The sequence below is a fragment of the Solanum dulcamara genome, chromosome 5 (assembly GCF_947179165.1).
Source record: "Solanum dulcamara chromosome 5, daSolDulc1.2, whole genome shotgun sequence".
Taxonomy (NCBI): domain Eukaryota; kingdom Viridiplantae; phylum Streptophyta; class Magnoliopsida; order Solanales; family Solanaceae; genus Solanum; species Solanum dulcamara.
In genome coordinates this window covers 60,374,988-60,396,152 of record NC_077241.1, presented here as the reverse complement: position 1 = coordinate 60,396,152, position 21,165 = coordinate 60,374,988, and the positions used below count along the sequence as shown (strand labels likewise).

The 21,165-nt window shown below is 39.0% G+C and overlaps 2 protein-coding genes, 1 long non-coding RNA gene and 1 pseudogene across 3 annotated transcripts; 2 read left to right on the top strand and 2 right to left on the bottom strand.

The window, feature by feature from the left end:
- The first annotated feature begins 280 nt into the window (after positions 1-280).
- On the top strand, positions 281-2,586 carry LOC129889277 (exocyst complex component EXO70B1). Its single transcript, XM_055964512.1, has one exon. The coding sequence runs from the start codon at positions 419-421 to the stop codon at positions 2,303-2,305; it is 1,887 nt and encodes a 628-aa protein (XP_055820487.1). The 5' UTR covers positions 281-418; the 3' UTR covers positions 2,306-2,586.
- Positions 2,587-6,906: 4,320 nt separating this feature from the next.
- On the bottom strand, positions 6,907-7,847 carry LOC129890638 (uncharacterized; annotated as a pseudogene).
- Positions 7,848-10,480: 2,633 nt separating this feature from the next.
- LOC129888346 (uncharacterized) lies at positions 10,481-12,884 on the top strand. The gene is made up of 2 exons (XR_008766634.1): positions 10,481-11,685; positions 12,121-12,884. It is a non-coding gene; the product is annotated as an uncharacterized LOC129888346 (long non-coding RNA).
- Positions 12,885-16,304: 3,420 nt separating this feature from the next.
- LOC129888345 (serine/threonine-protein kinase Aurora-2) lies at positions 16,305-19,604 on the bottom strand. The gene is made up of 9 exons (XM_055963338.1): positions 19,409-19,604; positions 18,839-18,976; positions 18,440-18,586; positions 18,243-18,338; positions 17,858-17,953; positions 17,661-17,757; positions 17,304-17,421; positions 16,869-16,941; positions 16,305-16,778 (listed from the first exon to the last, which is right to left on the bottom strand). Exons 1-9 carry the CDS (start codon positions 19,457-19,459, stop codon positions 16,677-16,679), a joined length of 918 nt encoding a protein of 305 aa, XP_055819313.1. The 5' UTR covers positions 19,460-19,604; the 3' UTR covers positions 16,305-16,676.
- Between the last annotated feature and the right edge of the window lie 1,561 nt (positions 19,605-21,165).

Here is a 21,165-nt window from a genome sequence, read left to right as displayed (position 1 = left end):
TATAATTATCGGTTTGGTTCGGTTATTTTTTATCATAACCAAACCAAATATTATCGATTTTTCAAATTTAAAACCAAATCAAGCCAAATATCGATTTGGTTAAATTTTCAATTTGATTTTGGTTTTAATCAAAATTGTGAACAGCTCTACTAATGTACATTATGGATATACACAGTGATACATGGATGAAATTGGGCCAATTGCCCAAACTAGTAGTAGCAGCAGTCCAAAAGGACTAAAGTAACAGATTTGAGAGGAAAAATTGGGGGTTAAGCAGATAAATGGTGGAAATTTGAACTCTTGAGATTGAATTATTAAACAGCAACGCGTTTTCTCCCCCTCCCCGTCCCCCAACGCCATTTGTGGTTGAACCTCCGTCCGTCCCAGTTTGTCCGTCCATACACAAATTTGTAAATCCATGGCTGAAAACGGTGAAGAAAAACTCATAGCTGTTGCTCGTCATATTGCTAAAACCCTTGGTCATACTGATACTATGACTGATGATATCCTTCAAATCTTCTCTAATTTTGATAATCGACTCCGTGAAAAACTTACTGATGATCAACCCGCTTCACTTGAACGAATTCTTAAATCTCTTCATCGTCAGATCTCTCGTCATCTCTCTACTCAACATCCCATATGGTCCGATTCAGCTGATTCTTCCAACTTCCTTGATTCTGTTGACCAATTATTGTCTACTATTCGTGAATGGAATCCTATGGCAAATGACAAATCTGTTTCTGCTTCTCTTGATAAAGCTGAAGATTTACTTCAACAAGCTATGTTTCGTTTACAAGATGAGTTCACTACCCTCATGCAACGCGCTTCCGAGTCCGTGGATCTCACGCGCCACCACAACAATAATGACTTACGTGACAACAGTTACTACTCTGATGAATCTGATGAAGAAGAAGATGATGATTGTGCCGACATTCCTATAGCACATCCTGTAACCGATTACGGGATCCTTATTGAAGCTTTACCGGCGGGAATCATCAGCGATCTCCATGAGATTGCTAAAAGAATGGTGGCCGCCGGCTATGGGAAAGAGTGTTCACACGCCTACAGCGTCTCTAGAAGAGAGTTTTTGGAAGAGAGTTTAAGTAGACTGGGGTTGCAGAAGCTGAGTATTGATGAAGTAAAGAAAATGCAGTGGACTGAGCTTGAAGATGAGATTGAGAAATGGGTAAAAGCGGTCAACGTAGCTCTCCGAATTCTATTCCCCAGTGAACGTAGATTATGTGATCGGGTCTTCTTTGGATTCACCTCTGTTTCTGATCTATCTTTCATGGAAGTTTCTAGAGGTTCTACCATTCAACTTCTCAACTTTGCTGATGCTGTTGCCATCTCTAGTCGGGCACCGGAGAGACTTTTCAAGGTACTCGATGTTTATGAGGCGCTTAGGGATTTGATGCCTGAATTTGAATTGATGTTTTCGGATCAATATTGTGTGCTATTGAGGAATGAAGCATTGACTATATGGAGAAGATTAGGTGAGGCTATTAGAGGGATATTTATGGAGTTGGAGAATTTGATTCGCCGTGACCCTGCCAAGACGCCAGTTCCTGGTGGTGGACTCCATCCGATCACTCGGTATGTGATGAATTATATCCGTGCAGCTTGTCGATCTCGGATTACTCTTGAACAGGTTTTTGAGGAAATCGTTGTCCCATCTGCTAGTGCTGTTGATTATAGAGAAGGGGATGATAGAGCACTTTCGTCTTCTTCCATGGCTGTTCAAATGGCATGGATTATGGAGTTACTTGAGAGTAATCTGGAAGCAAAATCAAAGATTTACAAGGACTCTGCTTTGTTGGCTGTTTTTATGATGAATAATGAACGATACATTGTTCAGAAAGTTAAAGATAGTGAGTTGGGGTTGCTTTTAGGTGATGATTGGATACGAAAACACGCAGCCAAAGTTAAGCAGTATCATGTAAATTATCAGCGAAGTTCGTGGAGTAAGGTTTTAGGAGCTCTGAAGATTGATAATAATGCTATGTCACCTACTGGAGCATCAAGGTCTTTGAAAGAAAAGCTTAAGTTATTCAATTCCTACTTTGAGGAGATATGTAAAACTCAATCCACTTGGATAATCTTTGATGAGCAACTAAAGGAGGATTTAAGAATTTCTGTAGCAGGGACTTTGTCTCCAGCATATCGCAACTTTATTGGGAGGTTGCAGAGTAATAACGATTCTAGCAGGCACGCAGAGAGGCATATCAAGTTTAGTGTGGAGGATCTTGAAGCTCGAATCTCTGAGTTGTTTCAGGGGAGCAGTGGATCGGGTGGTGGGAGGAAGTGAGAGCAAAGTCTGTAAGCAAGTGCTTGCATCTCTTGTACCATATACGTATGCTAGTTTGGCTGTTAGAAATTTTCTTGTATCTTCATGTAATACTGCTGGTCATTGTGGCCTTTTCATGCCTCTGAATCGTCTCCTCTAATACTTATTGTACACACTAATGGAAACCATGCCATTATCTTAGGTGTGATTAGTTTTTTTTCCCGCTGTTTTAGATTGGTAGGTGTGATTAGTTTGTTTGAGTGGTTTTGTTCATATTGCAAGAACTTTGCGGCTGGTAGTTACTTCTTCTTCTTTTTTTTCCATTTTTATGGCAAGTAACTTGAAAACACAAGTCATAGGTGAATGTTCTTGATTCCTTATCACTTTTTGTGGGGATAAAAAGGAGGGGTTAGGGTATGCCTGAAAATTAGCATTGCCAATTTGCTTCTAAATGATGACAACTTGGGTACATAATTACTATATTGGCAAGTGAGAAGACGATTAAATGTTAGATGGAATTTTGAACTATCTAAATTAAGGGGAATTTTTTTACCCTATCTTCATCTCTCTGCTGCTGAAGCAAAATCCCATTGTGGGTTTTCTTCTATTTGGCCTAAAGTTCTCACAGTCAACAAACCTCTGTCGTTGCAGCCCCGCAGCACCTCCACCAGCAGTGCCCCTCAACTTGCGCTCACAGCTCACTACTTATTCTTCTTCTTTCTTTTTCTTTTCTTTCCTTTTGCTTGTTTTCCAACGAATACCTCCAGATCTGTTCAGATTTGGCCTAGATCTATTGATTTCCGGCGTCGTCTCGCGGTTTTCCATTTTCCGGTGTGAACAGTGTTTCCGGCGTGAACAGTATTTCCGGTGTGAATAGTGTTTCCGGTGTGAACAGTATTCCCGGTGTGAACAGTGTTTCCGTCGTAAATCAGGTTCTTTTCAACTGGAGTTGGTACCTCCGGTTTATCTATATTTTTGTTCATACACTTATCGTTGCATTTTGCTAACTTTAGATTTTTGAATAATTTATTAATTCCTACATATTTTCGTGGCTTTAGATAGTGATGGTAGATTAAGGTCATGTTCTCATTCAGGGACGGGGTCGGGGACGAGGGTAAGGAGGGGTAAGTGGGTTAAAGGAGCGTCTAGACTGAGAGTTGGTTCTTGGAATATTGGAACGTTAACGGGCAAATCCATAGAGCTAGTTAAAATTCTAAAGAAGAGAAAGATTAATATAGCTTGTGTCCAAGAGACCAAATGGGTAGGTTCTAAAGCTAGGGAGGTAGACGGGTATAAGCTTTGGTTTTCAGGTAGATCAAAATATAGGAATGGGGTAGGCATTTTAGTAGACAATGATCTAAGGGATCAGGTAGTGGAGGTTAGGAGAGTCAACGATAGGATGATGTCGATTAAGGTGGTCGTTGAAGGGAGCACATTCAACATTATTAGTGCTTATGCGCCACAAGCGGGCTTAAGAGAGGAGGATAAGAGGCGCTTTTGGGAGGATTTGGACGAGTTAGTAGGAGGTATACCACCTACTGAGAAGCTTTTCGTGGGAGGGGATTTCAATGGTCACATCGGGTCTATTTCAGGAGGGTATGATGATGTGCATGGAGGCTTTGGCTACGGGGTCAGAAATGTAGGAGGCCTTTCACTTTTGGAATTCGCAAGAGCTTTTGGGTTGGTCATAGCCAATTCGAGTTTCCCAAAGAAGGAAGACCACTTGGTAACATTCCATAGTTCGGTGGCTAAGACTCAGATAGACTTTTTACTCCTGAGGAAGGTCGATAGAGGTCTGTGCAAAGACTGTAAGGTCATTCCGATAGACAACCTTACAACCCGACATAAGCTTTTGGTGATGGATTTAGGGATCAAGATGATGAGGAATAAGAGGGTCGGGGATAATCGATCTAGGATCAGATGGAGGAGTTTGACCACTGCTAATGTCCTGGAGATGGGAGAGAAGTTGAAGGCCATGAGGGCCTGGGATAGTAATGGGGATGCGACCAGTATGTGGGATAGGACGGCTAGTTGTATTAGGACTGTGGCAAGGGAAGTGTTGGGAGTCTCGACTGGTAGTCGTAGTCGGCATCGAGGAGACTGGTGGTGGAATGGAGAAGTGCAAGAAAAGGTGGAAGCAAAGAAGATGGCGTACGCAAAGTTGATAGAAAGCATAGATGAGGTGGAGAAGTGGACGAATAGGGAACTTTATAAAATAGCGAGAAAGGAGGCGAAGTCGGCGGTTTCAACGGCAAAAACAACAGCTTTTGAACGCCTTTATGCTGAACTAGAAGAGAAAGGTGGGGATAGAAAATTGTTCAGGCTAGCCAGGGCGCGGGAGAGAAGGGCACGCGATGTGGACCAAGTGAAGTGCATTAAGGACGAGCATGGAAAAGTATTGGTAGACGAGACCCTCATTAAACAGAGATGGCAGTCCTATTTCCATAAACTCTTGAATGAGGAAGGGGACAGAGACTTTGTGTTGGGAGATTTAGAACATACAGAGAGGCGTTGCAATTTTGGGTATTGCAGGAGTATTAAGGTCGATGAGGTTAAGAGTGTCGTTCGTAGGATGCGCTGGGGAAGAGCAACCGGACCTGACGAGATTCCTGGGGAATTTTGGAAGAGCACGAGTTCGGTAGGTTTGGAGTGGTTGACTAGGTTATTTAATGTCATCTTTAAAACAGCAACGATGCCCGAAGAATGAAGGTCGAGCATAATGATCCCTCTATACAAAAACAAAGGGGATATCCAGAGTTGCAACAACTATAGAGGTATTAAGCTACTAAGCCATACTATGAAACTGTGGGAAAGAGTGGTAGAGATGAGGGTGAGGAGAGACGTGTCTATTTCAGAGAACCAGTTTGGATTTATGCCGGGACGCTCAACTACAGAAGCCATCCATCTTATGAGGAGACTGGTGGAGCAGCATAGGGAGAGGAAGAGGGACTTGCATATGGTATTCATCGACCTAGAAAAGGCTTATGATAAAGTCCCAAGAGAAATACTATGGACATGTTTGAAGGCTAAAGGTGTACCTATGGCATACATTAGGGTGATCAAGGACATGTACGAGGGAGCCAAAACCAGGGTAAGGACAGTAGGAGGGGACTCAGAGCACTTCCCAGTGGTGATGGGGTTGCATCAAGGATCAGCTCTTAGTCCTTTTTTATTTGCCTTGGTGATAGATGGATTGACGCGACAAATTCAAGGTGCGGTGCCATGGTGTATGCTTTTCGCGGATGACATAGTCCTGATCGATGAGACTCGCCGCGGAGTTAACGCTAAGCTGGAGGATTGGAGACATACCTTGGAGTCTAAAGGGTTTAAGTTGAGTAGGACAAAGACAGAGTACTTAGAGTGCAAGTTCAGTGAGACACCTCAGGAGGTTGACGTTGAAGTTAGGCTTGGTGCTCAGGCCATCCAAAAGAGAAGTAGTTGCAAGTATCTTGGGTCTATCATGCAAGGCAGCGGAGAGATTGACGATGATGTCACACATCGTATTGGGGTAGGGTGGATGAAATGGAGGCTCGCTTCCGGAGTGCTATGTGACAAGAATGTGCCACCAAAACTTAAGGGCAAGTTCTACAAAGTGGTGGTTAGACCGGCTATGCTGTATGGGGCGGAGTGTTGGCCAGTTAAGACTTCTCACATTCAAAAGATGAAAGTTGCTGAGATGAGAATGCTGAGATGGATGTGTGGGCACACCAGGAGCGACAGGATTAGAAATGAGGCTATTCGGGACAAGGTAGGAGTGGCCTCGGTGGAAGACAAGATGCGGGAAATACGACTGAGATGGTATGGACATGTGAAGAGGAGAGACACAGATGCCCCAGTGCGGAGGTGTGAGAGGCTGGCCATGGATGGTTACAGAAGAGGTAGGGGTAGGCCGAAGAAGTATTGGGGAGAGGTGATTAGACAGGATATGGCGCAGTTACAGCTTACGGAGGACATGACCTTAGATAGGAGGATGTGGAGGACCCACATTAGGGTAGAAGGCTAGTTCATAGTCTCGTTATTCTTCTCTATTCATAGGTGTAGTAGTGCATTACGATCTCTTGCGCTTTGACTTCTGATTTCTGTTATTTCTGTTATTATTTATTACTTTATATGCTTTGATTACTCAATTTTACCTGTGACGCTTTCATTATTTATTTAATCGTTATTTGTTATTAGTATTTATTTATTTGTATTTATTTGTTATCTATTCGTTGAAGGGGAGCCTTGGAGTAACTGGTAAAGTTGCTGCCATGTGACCAGGAGGTCACGGGTTCAAGCCTTGGAAACAGCCTCTGGCAGAAATGCAAGGCAAGGCTGCGTACAATAGACCCTTGTGGTCAGGCCCTTCCCCGGACCCCGCGCATAGCGGGAGCTTTAGTGCACCGGGCTGCCCTTTTTATTTGTTATCTATTCGTTATTTGTTTGTTGTTTTTCTCATAAAGCTTTTAATTTTCTATTCTTATCTAACATTTTTTATGCATTTATGCTTTTACTGAGCCGAGGGTCTCCAGGAAACAGCCGTCCTACCTTGGTAGGAGTAAGGTCTGCGTACATTCTACCCTCCCCAGACCCCATGTTGTGGGATTTCACTGGGTTGTTGTTGTTGTTGTTGTTGTATATATGAGGTGTTTCCCCTCCTTTACCCCAGGTATTGCAACAATTCCCTCAGGCTCCACATTTACCAGGACAAATGTTCCGCCCTGTGACAAATTCCATTTATCAGTTCCTTTTGAGAGGTAAAAATGAGCAAAAGAACAGACAATGATCACTATATATTATGCAGACATAACCAAACCTTGTCACCAAGCAATTCAACACTGTTGTCCTCCCGGAAAATAATCTTTTCAGTATTCAGTAACTTCCTACCAACATTAATCCCTGAACTTCCATAACTTAGTTGTAGAGTATAAGTAGCTGGTATCTGTTTTATGTTGAACAATAAAGGTTTAAGCTTTAAATACCAATAGGGTATAGAAAACTAGTAGTAGGCAAGAATGCAAATGTACATACAGAAGCAGGATATGAGATCTTCACTTCATACCACTTATTGGAGCTCAACCCTTGCAGTTCATATAATCTCGATCCAAATTGTGATGGAAGAGTTTCCTTCATCCTGTCCGACTCGCAAATCTTTTATATCCATCCTATAACATTATGAATTTTAACTTTTATAACATATTTACTCTATGCAATTATTTAAAGAGCAATTGCAGGTAACTTGGGAAAGGTATACAAATTCTACACCCTGCAACTGAAATCCTTATAGCCAATAGGTAACTATCCATAATAAGCATGGATTTGTAACCTGGAAAGTATGCTAAACTGTTCCGACCAATTAAATTACATTGATAGGTCAAATATATGTATTAAAGTTAAATCGAACAATAATTGCAAAACTTTCATGGGGATCTATAACAACAACAACAAACCCAGGGTAATCCCATAGGTAAGATTTGGGAAGGGTAGAGTGTACACAGATCTTACCCCTACCTTGAGAAGGTAGAGAGACGGCTTCCGATAGACCCTTGGTTGAACGAACATCACAAAGAAGCAGCAGTAACATGCTGCTACAACATCAAGAAAATAAGATATGAGGCTAAAGAATAAAAGGTAAATGAAAAAGAGGAAGCAGTAACAAGCAGAAACAACAAGAAAATAGGATATGAAAGCTAAAGAATAACATGTAGTAATAGAAATCTTAAGATAAGGAAAACCCAGAAGAATAATGCTGAAACTCCGAGAATGGGAAAGAAATACGTATGACTTACTACTAATGTTCTACCCTAATCTTTGACCACCACACCCTCCTATCAAGGTTCATGTCTTCGCCTCCTTGGTGAGCTGAAGTTGTAGCATATTCTGCCTAATCACCTCCACGCTGGGGTGGATCTAGGGGATCACAAGGGGTTCCCCCGAACCCTCTTGGTAAAAAATTATCCAGTATATATAAGGTGCCTTTTATATTTTTATGTATATATATAGATTTTGAATCATCGAATCACTGAGTTGTTTCAGGGGAACAGTGGATCGGGTGGTGGAGAAGTGAGAGCAAAGTCGGTAAGCAAGTGATTGCATCTCTTGTACCATATGTATGCTAGTTTAGCTGTTAGAAATTTTCTTGTATCTTCATGTAATGCTGGTCATTATGGCCTTTCCATGTCTCTGAATTGTCTCATCTAATACTTATTGTACACACTAATGGAAACCATAAGAAAAATGCTGGAATTTCGTGCCATCGTCTTAGGTGTGATTAGTTTTTTCCCCCGATCTTTTAGATTGGTAGGTGTGATTAGTTTGTTTGAATGGCTTTGTTTGTATTGCAAGAACTTTGCAGCCGGTAGTTACTACCTTCAGAAATGAAAGAAAACATCCCACATTGGTTGGGGATTGGACTGGTAGTCTGCTTATATGAACTTGGGCAAGCCTCCCTTCATGAGCTAGCTTTTGGAATTGAGTTAGATCCAAGTTTCATATCTTTACATGGTATCAGAGCCACATCCATCCCCATTTCAGCTCCCCAGTCCACGCTCCAGGTGGGCCTGGATGTGAAGGGGTTAATAGAGTGGGTTAAAGTCCTACATTGGTTGGGGATTGGAATGGTGGTCTGCTTATATGGACTTGGATAATCCTCCCCTCATAAGCTAGATTTTTGGGTTGAGTTAGGACCAGGTGCCATATCTTTACAGTTTCGCTCATACTTTTTGGTTGGAGAAATTCACATTTACTTTTTGCAAGAGTTGTCTTTACTTTTTCAGTTTGAAAATAAAAAGTGCATCTGTTAGACACGAGACACTTGATTTCAACTATGTATCTGTGTTATCCCCTCAGCCATGTGTGTTTGTTGCTCTAGATGTTGATATGTGATATATCTACTAACTTGACTTTATTCTTCGTTGCATTGCTTGATGACAGACTTATGATAACCACTTGCCGTCTAATCCAGCATACTCAGTTGTGAAGTGAGTTCATTATTAACCTTTCTTTTTTTAATGCTATCAGGCCAATGTGGCAGTTTTTATGCAGTTGATCCTTGACAAGTTATAACTTTCTTCATGAACCTCAGAAGGTGCAATCTTCTTTCTAACATGTTCGGCCTGTATATATGAATTTCTTTCGTAGAAAATGGCTGTACTTCTTTCTCTTTCAATAGATAAAATGGTAAGACAGAGATGCTAGATACTAACAGATAGCTACATTGATCTGCAATAGTTGAGTTAGTGATTCTGCAAAGTGGGATGCTAGTTACATAAATGAAGTACAAATATAACTATCTGGAAAGCAAGAGTAGAGGACCATTATTGTCTGATGTGGGTTTTGTAGAAACAATCGATCCCAAATAATTTCGAATTAGCACTTCACGAGAAATTCCATGGCCACTTTTATCATTCCATTTCTATAAATGATGCATCAGAAAACGACTTTATGTGAGCGTATACTATAGTGGGTCCCTTAAAGGATGAAAAGGCTGAAGTAAATGTGAAGAGAGTATGAACTAATTGCAACTACGGTAGAAGCTATTGAAAAGGAAGACATGGCTGACTCTTCAGAGTGTCTACAGAGTTTCCAAACTGAACTTAGCATTCTGAACCATTTCTTCAATCTTGCAGTAGTTGCCAATCTACTATGCCATTGCAGTGAAAGGGCAACAGAAGTGTGTAGAATTTTTTTCTGAGTTGACTTTCTGGAACAAAATTATTCAGTCAGCCTTTTATTTTACTTTCAAATTCCTTGTCAGTTTCTCTTTTCATTTACCTATAATGAAAAACAAATTGTCTAAGAGAGCTCCTTTGTTCAGCAATCCACTCTCTTTCATTGTGATAATTGTTATGAATTTGTTTGATCACTTTGTATGTTGTTGTTCATAAGGACAGTCAACTTTTTATTCTTGATAAGCTTTTGTCTGTGCAGCTAACAATACATTTTCTCCTTCATTGGGAGGCTACAGAGGTTTCTACGCAAAAAAACACTATCAATTTTGACACCAAGGCTTGTGAATGATGTTCATAAACGCGGTGGTACAATCCTTGGGACATCACGAGGAGGTCGCGATACCAAAAAGATACGTCTAAATACGTCTACTGTTGAATCTTAGAGGGCCTTTTCTTCATTGGTCCCTTTTCTCTCTTTGGGATGGATTTCCTAATTGCTATAGAGCAGCTTGTTTAGGAAGAAATTAGTATCTTGGTCATAAGAAAGAGCTATGTATAATTGTCGAAAGTGGTATCATGATGACAAGTATCTTAATAGAAAAAGAAGTTTGAGTAGCATGTTTTCTGCAAAAACCAAAGAAGAAAAGATTCTTGTTGATTAATTTTAATGTTACAACAACATAAATGACTTCTAGAAACCTTCATTGTTCTATTTTTGCAATTTGCTAGTCAGCCTCGTCTGGGGCATCTTTGATTTCAACACAAAAAATTATTTGCTGCTCAAAAGCTTTCACTTGGTATAATGATTTTCTTATCGGTTCAGGTCTATGTAATTGGTGGTGATGGGACTCTAAACGGAGCAGCTTTCATTTATGAGGTATGTTAGATTCTGCTAATTAAGAGGCCAGGTAGGTACCCACCCAAAAACATCAGATAGTTTCAACCTATGTTACTTGGACTCTTCAAAAATGATGTCGCACCCATGTCGGATCCTCCAAAAATGCACTACTTTTGGGGGATCCACAACGCACTCATTGACATTTTTGAAGAGTCCAAGCAACATAGGTTTCAACTAGGGCAATATGGTTTACATATTTTGCTGAAAGTTCAACAATCTATTCTTTATAATTAGTCTGTTGAGCGGGTCCTCTATCACTCTACATAGGTCAAATCAAATATCTTGTTCCAAGCCAGATGTACTATGTCAACATCATCTGCACAGAGATTCAATATGTTTGAATATACCTTACTAACTAGTTCTGGCTAGCTCTTGTCAATATGTTCTAGTAGTTTCCATGGACTTGCTAGTCTCTTACATGGAAACATTTATTTTGAATATGCTAGATTCATATTTAGTTCACTGCAATTGTAAATGGAACACTGTACTGTTATATGCAATACTTGGTATCTGATTTCGTGTTCTGATGGTCCTTGGTGAAAGAGAAGTTCTATTCATCTTTGCAAGCACTCTTAGAATAATCCTACTCCCCTTTTGCAGGAAATTAGGCAGCGTGGTCTCAAAGTTGTTACTGGGATACCCAATAATTGATTATATTTTGTTCTGGTACGATAAACAATTTAACAGCCTTAGGAAGTAATCTGAAGTTTCTTGCAGAGTGCAAAGCATAAACTTTACTACTCAATATTAAAAATACAGTGTAATTTGAGAACGTGCCATCAATGCAGCGCATGTTGAAGCTCAAAGTGCTGAGAACTGTATCAGTGTGGTGAAGCTAATGGGCCACTATAGTGGTAACATGCTTTTACAAAGTTTTTATGCATGGCAAATAGCCTACTATAGAATTCTTTTAATATCAAGTTCTTATAAAGGCTTTTTTATGTCCATCTCCACTACAAATCTTATCTGGCACTTCATTGTTAGCTGGTTGCTGTTAAATAATAAGCTCTTCACGGCATTAGCTGCAAAACTGGTCACTAGATAGTCTATAACTGTTACTGATAAAACATAACTAAAGTGAGTTTCTGTATGTCAACCATTTTGTTGGAGAGCATGAATAATTGTAAACATATCTTTGAGACAGCAAAATGCTGCTTCTTTTTTTACAAGTCATATTCTCAATTCTTAACTGCCCAAACTTGTCCATTCTTCCATAATCTATAGATTATTGTACTTTCCAACAAACAACAAATCCTGATATTAATTCCATTTGATGGAATTGAGTGCAGGTTCATTGCAATGTATGCCACTTTAGCAAGCAGAGAAATTGACTGCTGTTTGATTCCTGAGTCACCCTTCTTTCTTGAAGGAAATGGTGGTCTCTTCGAATTCGTCAAGAAAAGGCTCAGAGAGGAAGGACACCTGGTTATTGTGATAGCCAAAGGAGCTGGACAGGAACTTCTTGCAGCAGAGAATTCCAATGCCAGAAGTGAACAAGATGCTTCAGGAAACAAACTTCTCCAAGATTTTGGTTTGTGGGTATCCCATAAATCAGGGTAAGGTTGTTATAGACAGAATTGACTGCTTTCTTTCCCTCTATGTGCATTTGTGGAATCATGAGAGAACTAATATCATCTGTGTTGGAGAATTAGATGTACTAAAGTTCATACCAAATGGACCTGTTGGCCAACTCTGCATTGAAATGTGTTTTAATACAAAGGGAGCAATAGTTTAGGTAGGTAAAGAGAACAATGGATAGTCAAAGGATGAAACTCTCGAAAAAGTGATAATTTAGGTGTTTTTTTAACCATTAACTCTTTGAATAGCTTGAGAAATATTTGGTGAGGCTTTTTATTTTTGAATGCATTGTTGTTTATCCATCGTTTTGAGGATGGTTTGTTGTTACACATTTTGTACAGAGGCTGGACTCTTAAATTTGCCTTTAAACACTGTACCATCTAACTGAGATAACCAGCATGAAATTTGTTGAACTTCTTACTGAAAGCACCCTGAAGTAATGCACAGAAATGGTTCTTGGCCTACTTTTCTTTTCATATTTTCTTGCAATCTATGGGAAAACAATGATTGAGCTTATTTAAATGTCACGACCCAACCCCATAGGCCGCGATTAGGGTCCGACCTGGACCCCCGTATACGTAACCGTCAAATATAGCCAAATCGAACTATGCGTAGCCCTGGACCCCCTTATGTGTATCTATCAGCTATACTAAAGTTGAACCGTGTGCGATGTGATGCTATACCCAAAGACCTCAATGGGTCAAAACTTTTTCATTTCATGTAGCCTCTTTCATTCGTACCATATCATGAAAGGGCACACGAGCCGACAAGGCTATCATAACATAAAAACATTTACAACGCGTCGCATAGGCGCAATTGAAACAAACTTACAAACAACCCACATACACTTGTCTACAGACCTCTAAGGGTATTAATTGTATCATATGGCGGGACAGAGCCCCCACCGTACCCCTGAATAAACAAATATATACATCAAATGACCAGCGTTACAAGTTAGGCTTCGGAACAGTGGAGCACTTCCAACATAGCTGAGTGGACATCCTACGCCGGTGGATCCCCCCCCCCCCCAAATGAACATCTGTACTTGCGGGTATGAAACGCAACCCCCCGGAGAACAGGGGTCAGTACGATATATGTACTGAGTATGTAAGGCATGGACTGTAATAAGTAAAGTCATTACTAGAGCAGAATGTGCAAAAATGAGCAAAGTATCCAGAAATATCAAAATGCTTATCATAACCACAGATAAGGTATGCAGAAAAATATATGTCATATTCGGCCCCATTATGGGACTCGGTGAACAAATCGTGGTCGCTGCCCCGTCACCGACGCCACAACACATCATAACTCCAGAGTAGGGAATATCTCCGTAACAGATCATATCATATCAGATGGTCATATCAGATCCTATCATATCATATGTGTACATGGCACATCATAACTCCACAAATTCCATATACAGGTCATACCTGCTCCCTCACGTTGGGGCACGACGAACAATGCAGAGAAGTACGCACGATAACAAAACCTGACCCGGGCTCGGTGAAGGAAGCATTGAGGCATCCACGAGTGGAGTAGTGAGAAACTATATGCAATATAAAATACAAAACATTTCCAGAGACTCGAGAGCGTAACTCCGATGCCAAGTCATATAAGAGAAATTGAGCGATAATCATAGTGCATGTCTTTCAGATGTCACGATGGTCCATGTCAAAATAGTCTTTCTGAAATCGTTTTCATATTTCCAGATATATTATGGGGCTCAATGGAATAAGTAAAATAAGTTATCGTTCAAAATCAAGACAAGAATCATATTAAGCACCTTTTGAAAGTTACTATGGGTTATATCAAAATAGCACTTTTGGGAATCATATAAACATATCAAGGCATAACAAATATCTTTTGAAAAATCAAGAAGTTGGCCATCCTAGTGGCTCTACGAATAGTAACTTCCTTGGAATCATATAGAAGTCATATACTTGCTTCATAAAAACCATGTCAACAAGGAAGATTAGCTTTACATATTTGTGCCCAAAACATGCCAAGAGATAGAATAAGCTTAATACACTTATGCCGAGGATATGCCAAAAGAAAGTCTAAGCCTTACATACTTATGCCAAAAACATGCCAAAAAAGAAAACGTTAGCTTTACATACCTCTTACGGATTACTCTTAACACGTTCGTCTCGTCGTCTCTTGAACCTATTTAACATGAAAGCAATACGAGCATCAACAACCCTCGACTTTTCAGCGTCTTAAGTTACATACGAGTATTCATAGAACTCATCTCCTCGCTCACCTTCTCGACTAGTTCCTTTGTTAGTTAAGGAGTTAACGGAAATCGGGCAGCACCTCCCCTATAACATGCCTTATCTGAATTTACAAGTAGATCCCTAATCACTACAGCCAACCAACAACAACAACCTGCAAGCTCATATACAAATAAAACATGGCAACATTACACAACATAAGCTCCAAACAACTTGCTGAAAATTACGATACCAAAATAGGGTTTCTAGTCTTTATTTCGCAAAACCTTTAATTGTACGAAACAAGGGGTCGTGTAGCTGCAACCAGGAGCCCCCACACCTTTTTTAGAATAATTTTAGGCCCTGAAACACACCACCACATACCTGCAGCAGCACACCACAAGCACAACACCTTGCTTCGACTACAATTTAACTATAGCGACTCCAATTTAGCTTGCTTCGAACGTTAAACATTTCTACGACATTTTTACACTTCCAGCAACATACAAGGTGTGTAATACACCCTATAACAACACCATAAACTTCAAATTGGAAGAAAAGACCTTACCTTATTCGAAATTGGCCCAAAGTCGCCAAATCGCGCCTCGAAAACTCTTCAAACTTGCTGAAATCGCGCGGACTGCTTGTTATTCGTTTGGTGCTGCTCTAAGCCATGATTTTACAATATTAACAGCCTCAAAACATGTCCAAACCCTTACCAAAACGTGGGAGAAGAGAACCAAGCCATACCTTAACAAACGGCTTCCCAAACTTGCTGAAAATTAACTTCAGAAACTCCTTAACATGCTGAAAGTTGCGGACTGTTTGTGTCCCTTCTTTGCTGCCCCAAATAGTAATTTTACGCTATTAAACCCCATCATGTAGCCGTGGGATACCCTAAATAATTAATTCACGGAACGAAATCGGAGGGCTTACCTTAAATTGGAGCAACCCGTGGCTGCCCTCTCTTGCCTTCAACGTTTTCCTCTTCTTTTTTCCAAAGAGAACATGCTAAAAATGAAGTATATCTCAGCATAATATACCTATATACACCGCCTTAGAAGGTGCCACGTGGCAGCTTCCTAGGGTGCCACCTCAGCCCATGCAGCCCCTCACACGCTGCCACGTGGCAGTGGGGTCCATCCCAAGCTGCTGCATCACCTACTTGACCCTAAGTAGGTGCATCACCTGCTTGTCCAAATAGGTGCATCACCTACTTGCTTCGAGTAGGCGCGTCGTTTCCTTATTTCTCTTTCGTGAGCTCGTAATCTCGTCTTACTTCAAGAGCCTATGTATTCCTTGCTACTTAAGCTCGACGTGTACTCAAGTAGCTTAGTATGTAAAATGTCCCAAGTAATAGCTTTCACAAATAAGTTGAGACCTACGACTCACTACTTAACCTCCAACTTCTTCTGGATACTTCTAACCCTATTTTCCAATCTTCTCTCTTATGGAGTATCTCCTTCTCCTTTCCTTAGATTACCCGACTCACATGACGACTTCTAAGAAACTTAAGAGCCTTCCCAGAAACTTAAGAAGTTTAAGAAGCGTTCCAAGGTATCAAAGTACGAGATGTAACATCAAATTAGGATGTATTATGTATAAGGCGTTGTACTCACCACATTTCTTTACTTTTTGCAGGATCATTTTGAAAAAAAGCTTAAGATGCCCATTGCTCTTAAATATAGGTAGGAAAATTTCAACCATCTGAATAGCTGATGTTTTGGAAAACTTATGGAGCTAAGCTAATCAGCAATTCATATCTGAGTTCTGGTAGGTTGTACACTTCAAAGATTCAAAGAAATATACAATAGTGGCTAGCCAGACATTGCGGATAGTAAATACAATATTGAGAAAAAGCAAAATGACTACTTATCCTTTGTAAAGAAACCTCCTTTCATTTTCAGGCAATGCAAGGTTTTAAGATCACAAAGGTGTGCTTATTTTACATCACAAATTTACGATCCAGCTGAGCTAATTAGCTTCTTCAGTAAAAAAAAAATGAAAACAATTGTAGTCTGCCACAAAGATTGTGAGTAATTGGTGTAGTACACTCATCAGCCCTTATAAACCCCTGAAGGATCAGCATTCTGCACAATCCAAGCATGCTCAAGTACCTTTTTCAGGGGCAGACGCTGAGAAGAATCCTTTACAAGCATCTGTATCCCACAAACATGAAAACGCAAAAAACAAGTTAGGCCTGAGATTACAAGCTATTTCAAAGCATCTCGATGGATTAGAAGAAAAACCTGACTAATGAGGTCCTTGGCAGCTGATGAAACAACTGGTTTGGCAGGAAATTTGAGATCCACTTGCACAATCCTGTGCACAGGAAAACCTTATCAATATACCTACGAGTGTTTTAAGCTGGTAATGTTCATAAAAGCCGTTCTGTCATTTCAAACTCATCCATGTAAGATTTAGCTATTGATGAAAGGCTTGAAAACTGTACTACTTGTGTTCATTATATATTCCATAGTCATTTCATACTCATCCATGAGTACAGTTGAAAAAGAGATTTTGAAAGTAACTAGTGACTGATGATTTGTGAAATAGAAGTGTGGGAGAGAATTCACACTACTTCTAAAAGGGGAATTGTGTACAAAAACTGTACTATTTCTTCTTAAAAGTCCTCTTTAGGTTTCTCATGAAACTTTTCGTCTACATTTGGAACAAAATCTCACCTCCTATATGTGTCCGAGTGTTCCTTTGCTTCAAATGGGGGCATCCCGTACAGAAACTCAAAGCATAGGACACCAAGGCTCCAAATGTCGACACTTGCATCATGCTCCACACTTTCCACTGCAAGTTCAGCAATTACCGTATTACAAAAAATGTAAAGGAAATAAAAGAATTGCTAAAAGCTAAATTCTTATGCAGGCCCGTGTGAATGTAAAAAGCAATGTACAATAAATGATACAATTTAAAACGAAAACGACGCCACATGAAGTCATGGTAATATAGTAACTTTGGAATAAAACATGAAACCATGCTAATGTAACTTTTTTGCATATAACATTCATATCACATAACATGCATACCCATCTCAGGTGGCAGATAGTCTAGAGTGCCGCACATAGTCCGCCTTCGATTAAAGGTATGCACTGACCATCCAAAGTCTGCAATTTTGAGTTCACCCTAACAGCAGAAATATTACCAAAAAAAAACAATCAATTTCAGCTGTCATTTTACTGCAATGCAATGCAGTGTACAAACTGTTTAGCAATGTTAAATATACCTGTGCACCGACCAAAAGATTCTCTGGCTTAATATCCCTGTGTATTACATGCTTCCCATGACAGTATATGAGGGCTCGGGCTAATGATGCAACATACTGCTCCAAGACCCAAGATAAAGAAAAAATTAGAGAACTTATTGTCAGTTTGAAATTAGATGTAAAGGGCATGAATATAATTTTAAAGTTGGAGATATAAAAATCTGCTCATACTCAAGGCAATCTAGAATGGGACCAAAATTGAAAATTTTAAATGAAAAAATCTCACGTCTGCTCATTTACCAATTTCTCATGATTCTGATTTCTGTATATTAAAGATTTTGAAAAAAGAAATCCTACATTCCAATAAGAAATGTAAAAGCAGTTTCGTAATTCAACAAGAGCTCACAGTTGCGGCACGTCGTTCACTAAAATATTTGCATTTCTGCAGCTCCTTATAGAGTTCACCCTTGGCAGCATATTCCAGGATCAAATAAACACGTTTCTGCATTAGTAAGTGGCTATCATTAGTCTCTTGAAAGTTCTTAAGACCAAAAATTGAGAACAAGCAATGCAGAAGAGGTTACAGAAGGAACCATAAGTTACCTGGTCATAAAAGTAACCGTAAAGCCTCAGAATATTTGGATGGCGAAGGTGGCTTTGTATTTCAACTTCACGACGAAGCTGATGTTCAACCTGGGACTGTTTTAGCTGGGTCTTGAACAGCACTTTTAATGCGACAATATGATTACTCTGTTTTCAAGAAACAACCAACCTTAGTATTGGAATGCGATTGGAGAATGTAAAGTCTATCTAATAGAATTCGAAAAATATCTTAAGCCATGGCCATGAGATATCATCCCCAACCTCCCACCATTACCATTCGATGCTACATAAAATTTCTGATCGAGAACCTCGTGTATACAGGCACTAAACATAGCAGATAACTCGCAAAGCATAAAACTGAGTCATTGAAAGTAAGTGTAAAGCATTAAAGGAACTGACCCTTTTTTCCCTAGCTAGATATACATGACCGAACTTTCCTCTTCCAAGAGGCTTCCCAATGTCGAAATCATTAAGTGTCCACCTCTTTTTATCAGCTTCTGATGATGCCTCTGATGAAGTCTGCAGAAGTTGAAAATTCTGTAGTCCATAAAAGAAAGCAGTTAATTAAGAATTAGAATCCATTCTTGTTGAATTAAATCAGCAAAGATCCTTCAAAACTCCAGGCCATAATCCGTTAAGTCCAAAACCCTAACTTCTTCTTTTATGATTCAGAGCTGAGCGAATATTCACCCAAAATTAAATAATCCCGTTTCAGTAACCATCACAAAAACCTAAAATATTTCTCATACAGTATATCATCATCATCAAAAAAAAAAAAACTTCATCATAAATGAACAGAAAACCCGTAATTATATCATAAACCAAGCTGGACTTTCTACAAATCTTCGAAATTAATGAAGAAAAACTCAGTGAAATCATGCTCATCCAATGATAACTGAATAAATTTCAAAATCCCTACACGTGATTCGTCGAAAAGCTCGAAATGAAATGGGTAAATAATTTATTTACCTTGTGTTGTTGTTGTTGTTGCTGTGGTTGGTTCTCCGTTGCGATCCCCATCCTCTATATCTATCTAGAAAGAGAGAGAAACAAGAAGAAAAAAAAAATGAAAGAAGAAGAAGAAAGAAGGAAAATGAATGGTGAATCTTTTAGAGTGTTTTCGATTTGAATATAGAGGGGACGGGGGACATAATTTCTCTCTTACAACGGTCATATTGTTTTATTTTATTATTTTTGAAGGAGGGGAGCGTCTTCATCATGCCTGGATGGATAGTACACGGGACCCATAGGCCATAATTAAGGGCTTTTGATTTGGAAAAACAAAAAAAAAGGTAAGGTCAGAAAAATACATTTAAATTATATATAGTATATAAAGGTAAAATTACTTAATTGACTGTGTTTTAAAAAATATTTACCATTTTTAAATATACTTTTATTTTATTACCATTTTTAACAATTAATAGCAATATTTTAATTAAAAAAATATTATATTCCCTTTTTATTTAAGAAAGAGGAAAGGGTTTTCTCTCTCTAAGGTTTGTGCGTCTCTCTCTTCTTCCTTTATCTCTTCTTCATTCTTTCATTATTCCTTCATTTTCTTGTTTATTTCAGACGGAATTTATAAGTTTTAGGTGCACAATTGTAATAAAAGGTCATAAATCTCCTAGAAGAAGCCCAAGAATTCGAATTGTTGATTCAACCGGCAGTGGTAAAGTGAATGTCGGTCCAAATTTTGGTTTGGGAATTTCTGCAAATCAATCTCCAGAAGAAGCTGGTGGTGAGGTTAATCAAAATTTCCAAGCATTACATGTGAAGAAAAAGGGCGGTAGAAGTAAGAAAAAAACCAATGAATTGAGTTCTAAATCGAAAAGAAAACGAGTTGATGTTGCATCGGCATCTAAGAAATTTGTTGACAGTGATGATGATTTTGAGGATTTACCTCCTCAATTTCAGTCAAAGAAAGTGAAACCTACAGTTGCTCAGGAGAAGAATCCAAAAATTCGAAATCGATTGTGCAAAAATACGATTCTACCGAAGAGTTCATATTCGGTATGTCATTCTACCAACACATTATTTAACTGATAGCATTTTCAATCTGTTTATGTGTATTTTCTTAGTTTGTTGTTGTTTTGAACTTGTGTGCTAGATGTTGAAGAAAAATTTGTGTATTTGATACTTTTATTATAGTCTAAATTTATTTGCTCAAGTTTATTATATCAGTGATTGTTGGGAGTTTTGTCATGAATTGTTAGATCTTTTGTGTTGCAATTTGTTTATTTTTTTTAAATAAATAAATATAAATGAATTAAACTTTGAATTAAAATGTATTACACATACATTAAAGTTGAATTAGAAGAAAATAAGAGATGAATGAAATCTGTAGTTAATTGAAAAAAGTTTTTAGTTATCTGTACACCACAAAAATGAACTAAACTTGAATGAAATTGTGTATTACACACATTAAAGTTGAATTAGAAGGGAATTAGAGACGAATGAAACCTATAGCTAATGAAAAAAGTTTTCAGTTTCTCTATTTTGAAATCACTTCTTACGTTAGATTCATAATCCCTTAATCTTTTGTATTTATCTTATTGTTGAGCTTAAGACCAAAAGAAGATTTGATAGCAATAAATAGATCTTCTAAGATCATTGCTATGTATTATCAATTATTGTCATATAAAAGACATTCCAATATAAAAACAGTCATGGGTAGAATTTGCAATCTTCTGTTTTCTCTTGCAGTTTGCATTATGCTTCATTACCAT

What these genes read in the sequence shown, in the direction of transcription:
- LOC129889277 (XM_055964512.1), top strand. Translation starts at nt 419, where the DNA reads ATGGCTGAAAACGGTGAAGAAAAACTCATAGCTGTTGCTCGTCATATT.
- LOC129888345 (XM_055963338.1), bottom strand. Translation starts at nt 19,459, where the DNA reads ATGGGGATCGCAACGGAGAACCAACCACAGCAACAACAACAACAACAC. An exon ending in GTGAACGACGTGCCGCAACT is followed by an intron (nt 17,954 to 18,242) that starts GTGAGCTCTTGT and finishes GTCTTGGAGCAG; the next exon opens with TATGTTGCATCATTAGCCCG. An exon ending in CCAAGGACCTCATTAGTCAG is followed by an intron (nt 16,779 to 16,868) that starts GTTTTTCTTCTA and finishes TGTGGGATACAG; the next exon opens with ATGCTTGTAAAGGATTCTTC.